The 13,369-nt window shown below is 37.5% G+C and overlaps 1 protein-coding gene across 2 annotated transcripts in view; it reads left to right on the top strand.

Moving 5' to 3' along the window:
* Positions 1 to 11,404, top strand: part of FAT1 (FAT atypical cadherin 1) — a 133,688-nt gene extending 122,284 nt beyond the window's left edge. Inside the window, exons 20-27 of one of the 2 annotated variants that reach the window (XM_077814556.1) lie at positions 54 to 211; positions 937 to 1,399; positions 1,794 to 1,947; positions 2,234 to 2,344; positions 3,745 to 4,376; positions 4,718 to 4,855; positions 9,690 to 9,725; positions 10,779 to 11,404. In XM_077814556.1, coding sequence (XP_077670682.1) covers positions 54 to 211; positions 937 to 1,399; positions 1,794 to 1,947; positions 2,234 to 2,344; positions 3,745 to 4,376; positions 4,718 to 4,855; positions 9,690 to 9,725; positions 10,779 to 11,404 — 2,318 coding nt within the window. The remainder of the gene's footprint in view (positions 1 to 53; positions 212 to 936; positions 1,400 to 1,793; positions 1,948 to 2,233; positions 2,345 to 3,744; positions 4,377 to 4,717; positions 4,856 to 9,689; positions 9,726 to 10,778) is intronic. The other variant, XM_077814557.1, reaches the window with a different exon arrangement.
* Positions 11,405 to 13,369: the final 1,965 nt, after the last annotated feature.

Below are 13,369 nucleotides of genomic sequence, written 5' to 3'. Positions count from 1 at the left end.
TTTAATCTTGTGTTTAAATCGTTTCATGCTTGTCTATCTTTTTTAAGCATCAGTTGGTTCATCGGTGACATTTACTGGGAGCAGCTATGTAAAATATCGTCTCTTGGAAAATGAAAACAAAGAGGAAATGAAGCTCACAATGAGGCTTAGAACATATTCAACCCATGCAGTTGTCATGTATGCCCGAGGAACAGACTATAGTATCTTAGAGGTATATTATAATCTACCATTGCATAGATCTCTACCTCATAGTTTGCTTTTACATCAGCCGAATTAAAAGATATTTTTATTACCAGAGTTTAAAGATTTAATAATTCCACCATTGCAGAATTCTCATAATGACTATTGCCTTCAAAGTAAAAAAATTTGTTATTTATCCAGATGACAGCAAACATTTATCAAAAGATTTTTTAATGTGTAATAATTCCTTTTCTTTAATAAAACTGATCCTTCGCTCTTGTTGCAGCTGATGGTATTTGTCTAAAACTATCAACTTTAAAATAAGGATCAGTCTCTTTTTTAAATATACTGATATATCATACAGAAACGATATTTAAGATATATTCTTGAAACAGCTCCCAAGTGGGAACATTGAAGAGGGAGACCCTGGTTCTTCAAACAATCTGTCATGTCCTTTACCACAGGAAAAAATAAAGACAAAGTAAAGCACACACATTTTAATTAAGCCAGACAAAGAGCCATATGCGCAATGATTCATCATCATCATCATGAATGTGTTTGAAATATAACATCAATAAACCTGCCGTATGAACATCTAATAATGCTTTGTCATTTCTTTAACATAATTGGAAACCTCTACTGGCATAAATATTTAGCATATTTGCTTAAGGTGACAGTGTTGGTTGATTGTCAAGAGTAACAGAAAAGCTAATGATATGTTGGTGTTTATTCTGTTTTTGTTTTTCCCCTATATAGATTCACCATGGGAGGCTACAATATAAATTTGACTGCGGCAGTGGTCCTGGCATTGTCTCAGTTCAGAGTATTCAGATTAATGATGGTCATTGGCATTCAGTGTCTCTTGAAGTGGATGGAAACTATGCCCGGCTGGTTCTAGACAGGGTGCACACTGCATCTGGTACTGCTCCTGGCACGCTTAGAACACTAAACCTAGATAACCATGTGTTTTTTGGTGGACATGTTCGGCAACAAGGTACAAGGCATGGGAGGAGTCCACAGGTCAGCAATGGTTTCAGAGGATGTATGGATTCCATTGTACTTAATGGGCAAGAGCTACCACTAAACAGCAAACCGCGGAATTATGCACATATGGAAGAATCTGTAGATGTATCTCCTGGATGTTTACTGATTGCTACTGAAGGCTGTTCAGGCAGTCCTTGCCAGAATGGAGGCGCATGTAATCCACTGCCCAATGGAGGTAGGCTTTATTTATTCTTTTGCTGGTTGTTTTAAGTCACTTTTCCAATCCTCTGATCCTGGGCCAGCTGGAGATGCCCCCGGAGGAATTTTAAAGTTTTTTCTAAGAGGGTTGTTGAGTGGTTGTGGGTTCTGGAATTGTTTATATTGCTATTAACAAATATTGTCTCTATCCAAATGCCATTTCATGTTGTTTTTTCTATTTGTCTGATTAAAAAACTTGAGAAGTTAGACTTCCTTTCCCTTCAAAGGAGATACTGACTGCAAACCCTGCTCCTTCTCCCTCCCTCTCCCCCTTCTCCCCTCCCCCCCCCCCCCCCCCGGTAAGTTTGAAATGGTAGATTCTTTGAATGCACTAAAGGCATACCTTTCATACAGTGTTTGCTTGATTTTAGGTTATTATTGCAAGTGTGCTGCTTTGTTTATGGGAACCCATTGTGAAGTGAGTGTCAATCCATGTGCCTCCAATCCTTGCCTTTATGGTGGCACTTGTATTTCGGTCAGTGATGATTTTGTCTGCCAGTGCAGAGGACAGTACAGTGGTCAGAGGTACGTCTTCATTGTTATAAAAATGCAGTCATTACATTCAATAACTATACTCTTCATATAAATGTATAATGTGGTACTGTAACAAGAATGCCTCTGGGGTCCTACAATATAAATAAGAGTCTGTATATCCTCTCCCATTTACTTATTTAGGGCCTGACCCTGTGAGGACACCCTTGTGTCCACTGAAGTCAGATGAAGTTGATGGCACCCAACACCTTACAGGATCAGGCCTGTAGTTTGTACCACTTATGGGAAGTAGTAATTTATACATTTTTTCCCTTTCCAGGTGTCAGTTGGGTCCATATTGCAAAGATAACCCTTGCAAAAACAGTGGCAAGTGTATTGATAGTTTGGATGGGCCCGTTTGTGAGTGTGAGGCTGGTTTTCGTGGAGAAAGGTTAGTAGCTTTGTACATCTGGTTATATTTACAGTTTTAGCAACATTACTTTTATTAGCACATAGCTGATTCGTACAAACATAAGAACATTTAGCCTGGGCCAGAACCCTTAGAATTTCGTAACTATGAAAAAAAAAATTGCAGGAGGATTCTGTCACTCAGATTTAATTATGCTCAGTATTTCTCACCCTTAATAGTTCTAAAATAGGTGATTACCTTGTATGCACAATGTTTATATCTTACTCAAATACACATTAGAGATATATCTGGATTCCTTCATGACAAATACTGTCCAAAATATTAAAACTTCAAAGCTCTCATAGTAGTACATCACAATGCAAACAACATAAATTTGGAAGCTGTATTCTTTGCACATTTGATCATTGTAACCGCACTGTCTTAAGAGAAGAGAATTTCTTTTAGGACTGTCTTTTCCATATCAGCCTAGTGTTGAATTTATAGACCTAATTTCCCTTCCTCTTGGGAGGAGGAAAGACTCATCAGTATGTTAATATTTTCAGTTTGTACATTTGTAAATAAGGAAGCACTAACATTTTTGTATCAGGATCAAAAGAGGCAGTTTCATCCTAATCTGTTTTTAATCAACTTATGCCTTCATGGAAAATTGAAAATGTCATTTGCAGTTCATTCTGTAAACTCCGGCAATGTTTTTTCCTTATTCACACTATATTTCAGTTGTTTCCGAGCAAATTGCTCAGAAACATAATTTTGCAGCAGCTTGGCAGCAAAAAGCATTAGAACTTCCCTATCCCACCTCAAGCATGGGTTCTCCTGCTATTTGCAACATAAGGTGCTGCTCAGCATAAATAAGGATGGCCAAATCTTGCCCAAATAAAATAGTTTTTCATCTTGACACAATCAAAGTGACATGCCCAACACATATAAGGAGGCATGAAGCTGACAGTTGAAGATCCAGCTCCTCCAGTGGGATTCACTTATTCAGAAACCTATACCTATGTGGAATGTCACATCAGTAGATCCCATTATGGGATAAGGGTTTAGGGACTTGGAATCTACTTTGGAAATAGACAAAGCAGTTCAGATAATATGTTGATGGTACAAGGTAGAAATAGTGAAGAAAATTTGGTGTCTCAGCCTTGTCATCTTTGAAATGCTTATATTTTAGGAAAGTATAAAATGGATTCCCCCTTTTATTATTTTGGAGGGAAACAGCAGTGAAAAAATTCAGATAAAAGTGGTATCTGTACTCTGCAAAATAAAGACTCACATAAGAAAACAATATAATAGAAATTGTTCAGTAAAATGTAAATTCCGTATATTAAAAAAGAAAACAAACCTACAACTGCTGAGTACTAGGAGTTTCATGTAGTATTAGTTAAGTAGCATCAATGTTCACTATTATTTCTCTACTCTGGCAGGTGCCTGACTGATGTTGATGAATGCGCAGAAAACCCATGTCTCAATGGTGCCCTTTGTGAAAACACACATGGCTCATATCATTGCAATTGTAGCCATGGATTTGGAGGAAAATATTGTGCAGAGATTGTTCTCAATAAATATGTTTCAACGTCTTGGAACATTAGCTTAGCAGAAGTAATCGGAATTATTGTTTTCATAGCGGGAATCTTATTATTAGTTGGGATTTTTGTTTTCTGCCGCAAACTGATCAGTAGAAAGAAGAAACGCCAGCCAGAGTCTGAAGATAAACACCTGGGAACAACAACAGCTTTCTTGCAAAGACCATATTTTGATTCAAAACTGAATAAGAACATTTACTCAGACATCCCACCCCAGGTGCCTGTTCGTCCCATTTCTTATACTCCAAGCATTCCAAGTGACTCCAGGAACAATCTTGATAGGAATTCTTTTGAGGGATCGACCATCCCAGAGCATCCGGAGTTTAGTACCTTTAACCCAGATTCTGTACATGGCCACCGAAAGGCAGTAGCTGTCTGCAGTGTGGCACCTAACTTGCCTCCCCCACCTCCGTCTAACTCTCCTTCAGACAGTGACTCAATTCAGAAACCTAGCTGGGATTTTGATTATGACAGTAAGCAATCTTCTTTTGTTAAAATATATTTGTGGTACAACTATATTTAGAATTCAGAGTTTGAGTCTGTAGTACTGATATAGGGCTATGAGTTTATGAATGTGTTTTACACAAAGATAAAATATTGAGTCCATTAGATTTTATTGTAAACAGCAGGACACAAGATGCATCACGTATGAGGAACAGTTTACACGGATATATTTTACTGGTTATGGGAGTTGCCTTTTGCTCTGAGGTTTTGTCACAAATACTTCCAGACTGCTGAGGGGCATTAATTTTTATGAAGATGTTCAATCCAGAGTATATTAATTTTGTGACGTTACATTTCTTTTTGCTTTCAGCTAAAGTAGTAGATCTTGATCCTTGCCTTTCAAAGAAGCCTCTGGAGGAAAAGGCCTCTCATCCTTACAGCACTAGAGAAAGTATGTCTGAGGTCCAGTCCCTTAGCTCCTTCCAGTCAGAGTCATGTGATGACAATGGTATGTAATGCCTAATCATTCTTTTCTATTGCTCACACTCATTTGTTCCCTCCCTGCCTGTCACCACATATAGATGTATATCGTTATCTATATCCATAGATAGATAGATTTTATATAATACATACTTTACTTTATTGGTTAGTTCCTGAAGGCTACTTAAACCTGTAAAATTAAATAAGTGTTTCAGCTGTATTACATTTCATGTTAAGTATTGTATCCTGACAAAATATTTATTCCACTGTAAAATACTAACAATGACAAATTCAGAATTAGGTGTTTGGTGTGGATAGGAAGTACAAAAGTTTCTTGATATACGTAATCATTGGTTACAAGTTTATCCATATCTGCTCTATAAAAAATTAGCCTCTGCACAAGTGTAGTTTTAGCTTTGACATTCAGCTTTCAGTAAAACTTTTTGGTGTTACAGTTTCATTTGTTTCCTTTTTTTTTTCTTGCTGCGGCCTCAGCTCCCATATGGATCAGATCAATACTGAGTGAGAGCAGAGTTTAAGGGACTGCTTGTAAGTTTGATTATATTAGTAATGAAGGAAGTTGTGCAAAAGGGATTTTGCTGTAGAAGTATAGTAGTAATTATCTGGCTTTTGTCGTGACCAGATATGAATATATAGAAAACCTCCGTATATCAAAAACATGCCAATGTTATTCTATAATCATTGTAAATGGTATTTTGATGGTGACTTTGGGCAACCAAAAATTACTCAGTGAACTTAATTTTCAGTCTTTGCTTTTTACTAATTGGGAAGCTTTCACTCAATTTTATTTTCATTCTAATTACAGACACTTTTTGCTTTTATATGAACACATCATTTTTATTTACAAAGTTTCAAGGTTAAGGATAATGGTTGAACACGGTTTTCAAAATGGATAGTAACCTTACCTGTGTCAACAAATCCAAAATGATTAAATTAAGATGTCTGTTTATGTATCTACTTGAGCTTCCTTAATTACTTAGGAACAAACTAAGTTCTACTTCTCACCAAAGTAGAATGATGTTGTCTTTTTATTAGTGTGAAGTTGTGTGTATCAGTGGTATATATTAGAGCTCATCAAAGTAAAATGATATCCAGTCTATTGGCAAAATGCTGAGACATATGTAAGCAGGTATTATATTTTTAAACTTCTGTTTTCATTAAAAAGCAAGCTGCTGTTGAATTAATAGCACTCTTCACCTCATAATTTTCAAATATCTTTGCCCAGAATTTCAATCACATATTAATGGGAAAGTGAATGGTTAAAGGTAGATGTGAAAGGTACCATATGTCAAGTAATATCTTACATGGAGTAATGAAGGCAGTGAAAATGTAGTTATAGGGGAGAGACTAACCTTTAATCCACTTTAAGCCATTGAGGCAGACAAAACTCCCATTGGCTTGAGTAGGAGTTCTAGACATGAAGCAACGGCAAGTCTGGACCTTCGTTTAGAACAGTTTTGGCCAGAACAGTAGTCATATATAATGTGTATATGAGGTAGAATCTGACTTTGCAAGAGTACTTCCTTTTTCTCCTGGTCCTTTTCCCCTCCCTAGGCAGAGAGCGCACACACAAACAGTCTAGTAAGCTTCTTGTTTGCATTCTTGTTTGTTTCTTTCTTTTTTTTAAGTAGAATAGTATTGTGACACTGATTTGGCATTGCAAGTGCTAAGGCCTTTGAAATTCAGCTATGCACAAGACCACTTAACTTACTAGTGCAGCTTGCTACAATAAAAACACATTGCTCAGGTAAAATATAGATACTTGGTATTTTCCTTGTTCATTCTCTTTTATATCCTTTTATATTTCAGTCCCATTTCATTGGAAGATTCCCCAACAATTTTTGGTTTTAAAGTGGAATATATATATATATATATATACGTATTATGGGAGCCCTAGTTCAATACCCTTAACCTCCCCATTGGTGTCCTTTAGAAAAGTCCATTTTATAATCTTTCTAGAATAAGTACCACAGCTACAGTCATTTGGTGACCCAACATTTCAGAAATTCCTATCTAACCAAAGGAACCCTGTGCATAAATTATTTGGTTTCAGGTCTAACTATGGTATCAAATTGCCTTTATACAGAAGAATAAATTAAAGATTATATATATATAATTTAATATTACATTGTTATTTGTTAAGGTAGTAAAGCACTGAAAACTTATTTTTATTGTGATGTCTTTATATACATGTATGCTGTTTAAATTGATACTAACTATAGGTTTGTTTTAATTTGCTCCTTCCATACCATTTACAAGCTTCCATAGTGACTGTAATACACCTTGTCAATGCTGTTGTTGACTCGGTGGAAAAAGAAGGTATATATGTGTTTTCACTTTTTTATTTACTGCTTTGGCAGAATATTGCATGTTTTTGTCTTGTAGTAATGTGGTAGTAAAGTAGATGGGCAATTATAAAATGTTGTTTACTGATCAAAAAATGTGTGTATTTTTAGTAGCGTCTGTTTTCCTGTGTGTTGTATATATTCTCAGTACAGATATATAAAATGTATTTACAATTTTTCAAATGTGAGTGCCTAAATTTAGGCACCTAACAAAATTTGGCCTGTTTTTCGGAGGTGCCTCCTCTGCACAAATACCTGTGCAGCGGGTCAGGCACAATCCTAGTCCTTATAGGCTTATTACGTAAGGCTCTAGCATGTAGACAGGGTGGGAAGAGAAGGCTGCCATGGGCTAGTTGTCCTTCAAAACCACGTAACAGATCTGGGCCAGCAGTGAGGAGATTTGGCACACATTGCACCAAGTAAAGGGGAGCGGTGGGACTCGTGCATTCCAGTTGGCATTTTGCCTGCCTTAGGCACAATGGGCTTGATTCAAAGCCCTTTGAAGTCTGTGAGAATCAGACCACTGACATTAGTGGTCTTTGGATCTGGGCCAGTGCACAGCCGCTATTCTCATCCTCACACACAAACACAACTTTCAATAATGTAATTATTTACGCTCAGTAATCTCCAGAAGATACAAAACATTGCCAATGAGTCTGTCAGACTCTTTGGTATATTGAGAATCTGTAACACAAAGACTGCTTTCCTTATAAAATGATGTGCTCAAAATATTGACTGTGGATCAAATCCCAGGCCCTTGCTTTGTGGCTGTGGAGGTCCCCCTACATGCAAAACCAAGGTATTTCTGGTGTGAGAGCTGGATAGTCGAGGTAGGGACTAGATAGTCAAGTCCATGCAGGAGTGCATACCCTATGTACTGCATGGAATCCCATTTCAGACCTGTTGCCTTCAGCAGGCCAGAGGATCCAATGGAATGCAAATAACCCATTCCTTCCCATCCCCTCCATGGATTTGCAGAGGCTGATTTAGGCATTGGACTGAAATAGAATCCAGGGATCAGCTACTGAGAAAAAGTTTATTCCTGCCTCTCTGATTATTCCATATTCCTTAATTTGAAAGGAAGTATTACGCTTTCCTAGAAAGGATTTATCAGTTAAACCCTTGCTCAGAGTGAAGCCACCTCTAGAATATAAAATTATTTATTGTAGCTGTGGCTGCCATTTGAATTATTGCCCTATAAAAACCGAGTACTGTCTAGTATTTATAGTAAATATATAAACAGAAGGGCAAGTAGATTAAAGCAAAGACTTCCCCTTCTAATTACAAGTGCCAGGAAAACATTTCACTAGTATACTTTTCCAGTGCTTGATCAAAGGTTTTCAAAATCACAGTGTATTCCACATATAAATGGGCAGGGTTGTGAGAATGGGTGGGAAGAAACCTTTGAAAAAATTAGGTTACTGCAATTTTCTGTGGTTCTAATGGTTAGAAATGAGAAAAGTTGATGTTTGTGGGATTTTTATTTGGAGTTACAAGTGATCTGAACATTCGCCAAGTATCAAGGAGAGATGCAGACATTTAGTACCCTTTAAAACAATTCTTCAGAGACTCAGGTTTTTATTTTTAATCATTTAATATTTTACCTGGGTTGATATTTTAACTACCCTGAAGCTTCACCAAATACCCTGCAAATGTACATCATCTCTCTGCATTTAGTGATAGACTTGTGCTTAAAAAGAAAACCCAGAGCTGTTTGTAAGAAGAACTATATATAAAACCATGCAGAACAAAGAAGCAATTATCAGGCCAAATCCTGCCACCCTTATTCAGTTAAAACTCCCAAAAATTACTTTAATGGGAGTTTTGCCTAAGCAAGGACTGATTTTTGCCTTTGCTCAGCAGTATCTTGAGAAGTCTCTAAATTTCTATTCATTCTCTCTTTCCCCATGTTCTCATAATCCATTTCTCTAAGGTAGGCTCTCCAGCCCTTCTAGATTCAACAGGACAGGAAGCAAATTTTGCACTCTGTTACCCCAGTAACCCATTACATTGGTTGCACAGGTATAACTTAGGGTAGGTCTATACTGCAATTATAAACCTGCAGCTGGCCTGAGCCAGCTGACTTGGCCTCATGGGGCTCAGGCTTAAGGAGCTGTTTAATTGCGCTCAGGTTGGGCTCAGGCTGGAGCCTGGGTTCTAGGACCCTGCAGTGTGGGAGGGTTCCAGAGCTAGTTCTGCAGCTGGAGTCCAAACACCAACACCGTAAATCAATTAAACAGCCCCTTTGTCTGAGTCCCTCAAGCCCAAGTCATCTGTCACCGGCCAGCCACAGGTGTCTTTGCAGTGTAGACAGGCCCTTAATGGCAGATTTGCCCTCCCCAATATTATAATAGAGAAAAATAAGGGAGCGTAGCATGTCCATCAGAAGCAGCACATGCTGTACAGCTGTTATTTGTGTGCCTTCACATTAGTTCACCTATTTGATTCCTAATTCAAATGTTTTCTCCTTTTTTCTTCTCACTTTGGCATCTAAAGAGTCTTTTGCTGTTCCTGACCTCAGCAATTCAAGAGGTGACTTCTGCATGTTGTTGTTCATTGATATTCACTTAACTCTTTGTTAATATTTGGTTTTAATACTCACCTTCAGTTGTTTGCTGTGTATTTGTTTGCAGTAATTACTATTTATTTGCTAGACTTTGCATCTTATTTAGATCCTGTAACATTTTTCCTTTTTAGTGCCTATCTGAAAAGTAAAAAGGCTTTAAACTGAGTGGTCTTTTCCACCGTTCATACTAGTTTGGCTTCCAGTCTCTAATGGAGCATTTTATAGTTACTCAGAAAAAAAGCTTACAAATAGGGAGCAGTTCTGTTATTTATGCATGATAAATTTAATCTTGTGATTTTGTTTTTATGTTTGAATGCAAATGTCTTTACTAATTGAGATGAAAAGGTTTTACATATATGTGTAATAATTATATGCTGCAGGATTCCATTAATGAAAAAGTCATAGGGTTGAAGGACAGTAATTAGTGGAATCAGTATGTTAATCTTAAGTAGAATGGTAAAGTTACTTTAAACCGTCTATATACTTTACCAAACATAGATTACTACTCTTAGTAGGAAACACAAGGTTTATATATGCTAAATATATATATTCATAGGAAAAAAGACTACTGATATTAGTGTAATCAGTAACTACACAACAAATGTTGTTCCGCAGGAATTTAGGTTCCTCAGGGAGGCTGTTTTGGTTATTTTATTTTATTTTTTTTTTACCAAAAGAATGATTGTATACCATTGTGTGTGTCGGTACATCTCATATGTGAACTGCAGCACCTCCCACTTTTGGAGAGATGTTCAAAATATTAAAACTCTAAATGTGGGCAAAATAATAAAATATCTAATGCATGGCGTACTATGAAGTTGTTTTGTGTTAAATGTCTTTGTGAAACCAGGAGCAGATTGCTCCAGAAGTAATTAACATAAATTATGTCCTTATTACTAGTGGTCATGTTGTCTTCAGTACAGTGTGTTGATTTTCCAGTACAAGTATACTTTGAGGGCAAAATACTAATACTGCTTTTTTTTTAAAAAAAAAAAACAAAAAAAAACTTCACACTGCAGGTTATCACTGGGATACATCAGATTGGATGCCAAGTGTTGAACTGCCAGGTATCCAGGAGTACCCGAATTATGAGGTGGTTGAAGAGCCAGCTCCCCTTTACACAGATCCAAATGCCATTGATACAGATTACTATCCTGGAGGCTATGACATAGAAAGCGATTTCCCACCTCCACCTGATGACTTTCCTGCACCTGATGAGCTCCCACCATTACCACCAGAATACAGTGACCAGTTTGAATCAATACAGCCACCCAGAGACATGCCAGCGGTGAGCAGCTTGGGTTCTTCTACAAGAAGCAGACAGAGGTTCAACCTTAATCAATACCTTCCCCATCACTACCCAGCAGATATGTCAGAACCTCAGAACACAACCAGTGGAGTCAACAGTAATTATAGAGAACCTTATGCTCCTTACACTTTAGGGTACAATAGAGACTTCGAAACACCCACTGTAGACAACATGTCCCTGTCTGTGTACACTTCCACGGCTTCGTGCTCCGATGTGTCAGCATGCTGTGAAATGGGGTCTGAGGTAATGATGAGTGACTATGAGAGTGGAGATGATGGCCACTTTGAAGATGTGACAATTCCTCCACTTGATTCCCAACAACATACAGAAGTCTGACACTCACGCTCAACAAAAGTGCCTAGGCTTTAACGAATTTTAAGGATTCTCGAGGAGCTTTTTTTTCCTTAGCAGCAGTGCTTGACCGCTTTTGTTTAGTGAGCTAAAACTGGCATGGCTGCACTGGATCATGCAGCTCATTTCAACATATTAGCCTATTTCCATTTCCTGACCTACTGTAATTGGACAGATCAAAGGTTTCCATTGGCTGTGCCATTTCTGAAAGTGTTTTTTGTACTCACTTTGTCTGTTAAAGAAATTTTAAAAAAACAAACCACATACCACTTCACCATGTTAGCATGATACATGTATTTATATAGTTCTAATGCAAATTAATTTTCTCCAATCTTTTTTGTAAATTTTATGTACAGTTTTGATTTTAATAGTTTTAACTAGATTTTGTAGATATTTTGTGAATTTATTTTCCACTGAATCTAGTGGTGTTAGTGTGCCATTAAACTAGCACCCTGACTATTATTATAATCAGGGCTTCACTGTATGTTTGTTTGTTCATTTCTTCCCTCTGAGGTTTGGCATTTCATTATAAGGATTTCAGCATGTTCATGTGATTCCAGCTGTACATAGGTTAGACGAGATCTGATATTTTCTGGGTCAGATATATGGAAATGTCTTAAAGGGGTTGCTGTATTTTAGAATTGTAAACATTTTCCCCTTCTTGGAAAGTGTGTTGGGGACCCTCTGCATACCTGTTTAGAACCAAACCCACCACGACACAGGTTTTATAGTGTCTGTATATTTGTGATGCAATGGTCTTGTAAAGGTTTCTACTGAAAACTATCATTAGCCAGTCTTTCTTACTGACAATAAATTATTAATAAAATACTTTAGCTTTCCTCTGTGTATCTGTTATGTATTATACAAAAAAGGGCAAGGCATTCAGTGCAGCTTTTTTGAAATCTCTCTTTATTTTGTACTGTGTAATATTGGCTCCAAGCAGCACATTTTCCTTCTTCAAAAATCAAACTGCAGTTATGTCAGATGCCCACTAGATGGGAGTGTGCGTCTCCTTACTGTTTTTGTTTTGCTTTTCAAAAGAAATCTGGCTGGTATGAATAAACATAGGTACAAAACTTAAGTAGCCTTCTCACTAGTTCATGTTTTCTTTTGAAAACAGATTTGAAGTAATTGAATTACCAAATGTCTACATTGTGAAGCATTTAAACCCACAGCAAAAAATACATATAAAAAGCTTCGGAAGATTGCTAAGTATTTTTCACAAGCAACTTTTTTCCTGTATCATACATGCAACTTCTTACAAGTGTTGCCAAAAGAGTGCATCTGCTTTTTGGTTATTTTGTTTTCTTTCCTGCTAATTCACTTCCACTGTTTGATGTTCCAGTGTTATTTCCTGCAGACCCTGCTGTGTTAAGCACTATGTCACTGAAGAAAAAAATCTACTACTGAAATATTCATTATTGCATCATAGTTGGCTCAAAATATTTGACTTTGATAAATATAAAATGTCTGCAAGGAAAGAAATGTGCCATGGTAGAACTAGCTACTTTGTTTGTACTTATTTATTTATTGCTCTGTGTTTGTTTATAGAACTAGAAAGGAGTTTGAAAAACAGAAGGGCCAGTTGTTTCTGGTACAGAATAGGTGCACAGGTGGGGAGAGGAAGCAAGATGCTTCTCTGCCCCTTGAAGAAGGAACCTTCCCTCCATGTACCCCAAGGGGCTCAATCCACACTTAAGGAAGTGGGGAAGGGGCTGGGCCAAAGTACCCCGCTCTGCTCCTGGCCTGGTGAACAGAGGGAAGTTGCCTGCAGCATCCCCATAGATGATATGCCTGCACACTCCCCTGTGTGCCAGCGAGCATTGGGACAATGCAGCTCTACACCTTTGCCAACATGAGCTAGTGACTAAATGTTGCAATCTGGCCCTACGTAACCGTGCTGTCAGAGATAATACCACTCACTGACATACGTATAAGATGGGCAAATGA

This window comes from Eretmochelys imbricata, chromosome 4 (genome assembly GCF_965152235.1).
Source record: "Eretmochelys imbricata isolate rEreImb1 chromosome 4, rEreImb1.hap1, whole genome shotgun sequence".
NCBI lineage: Eukaryota > Metazoa > Chordata > Testudines > Cheloniidae > Eretmochelys > Eretmochelys imbricata.
This window is presented reverse-complemented; position numbering and strand designations above follow the sequence as displayed.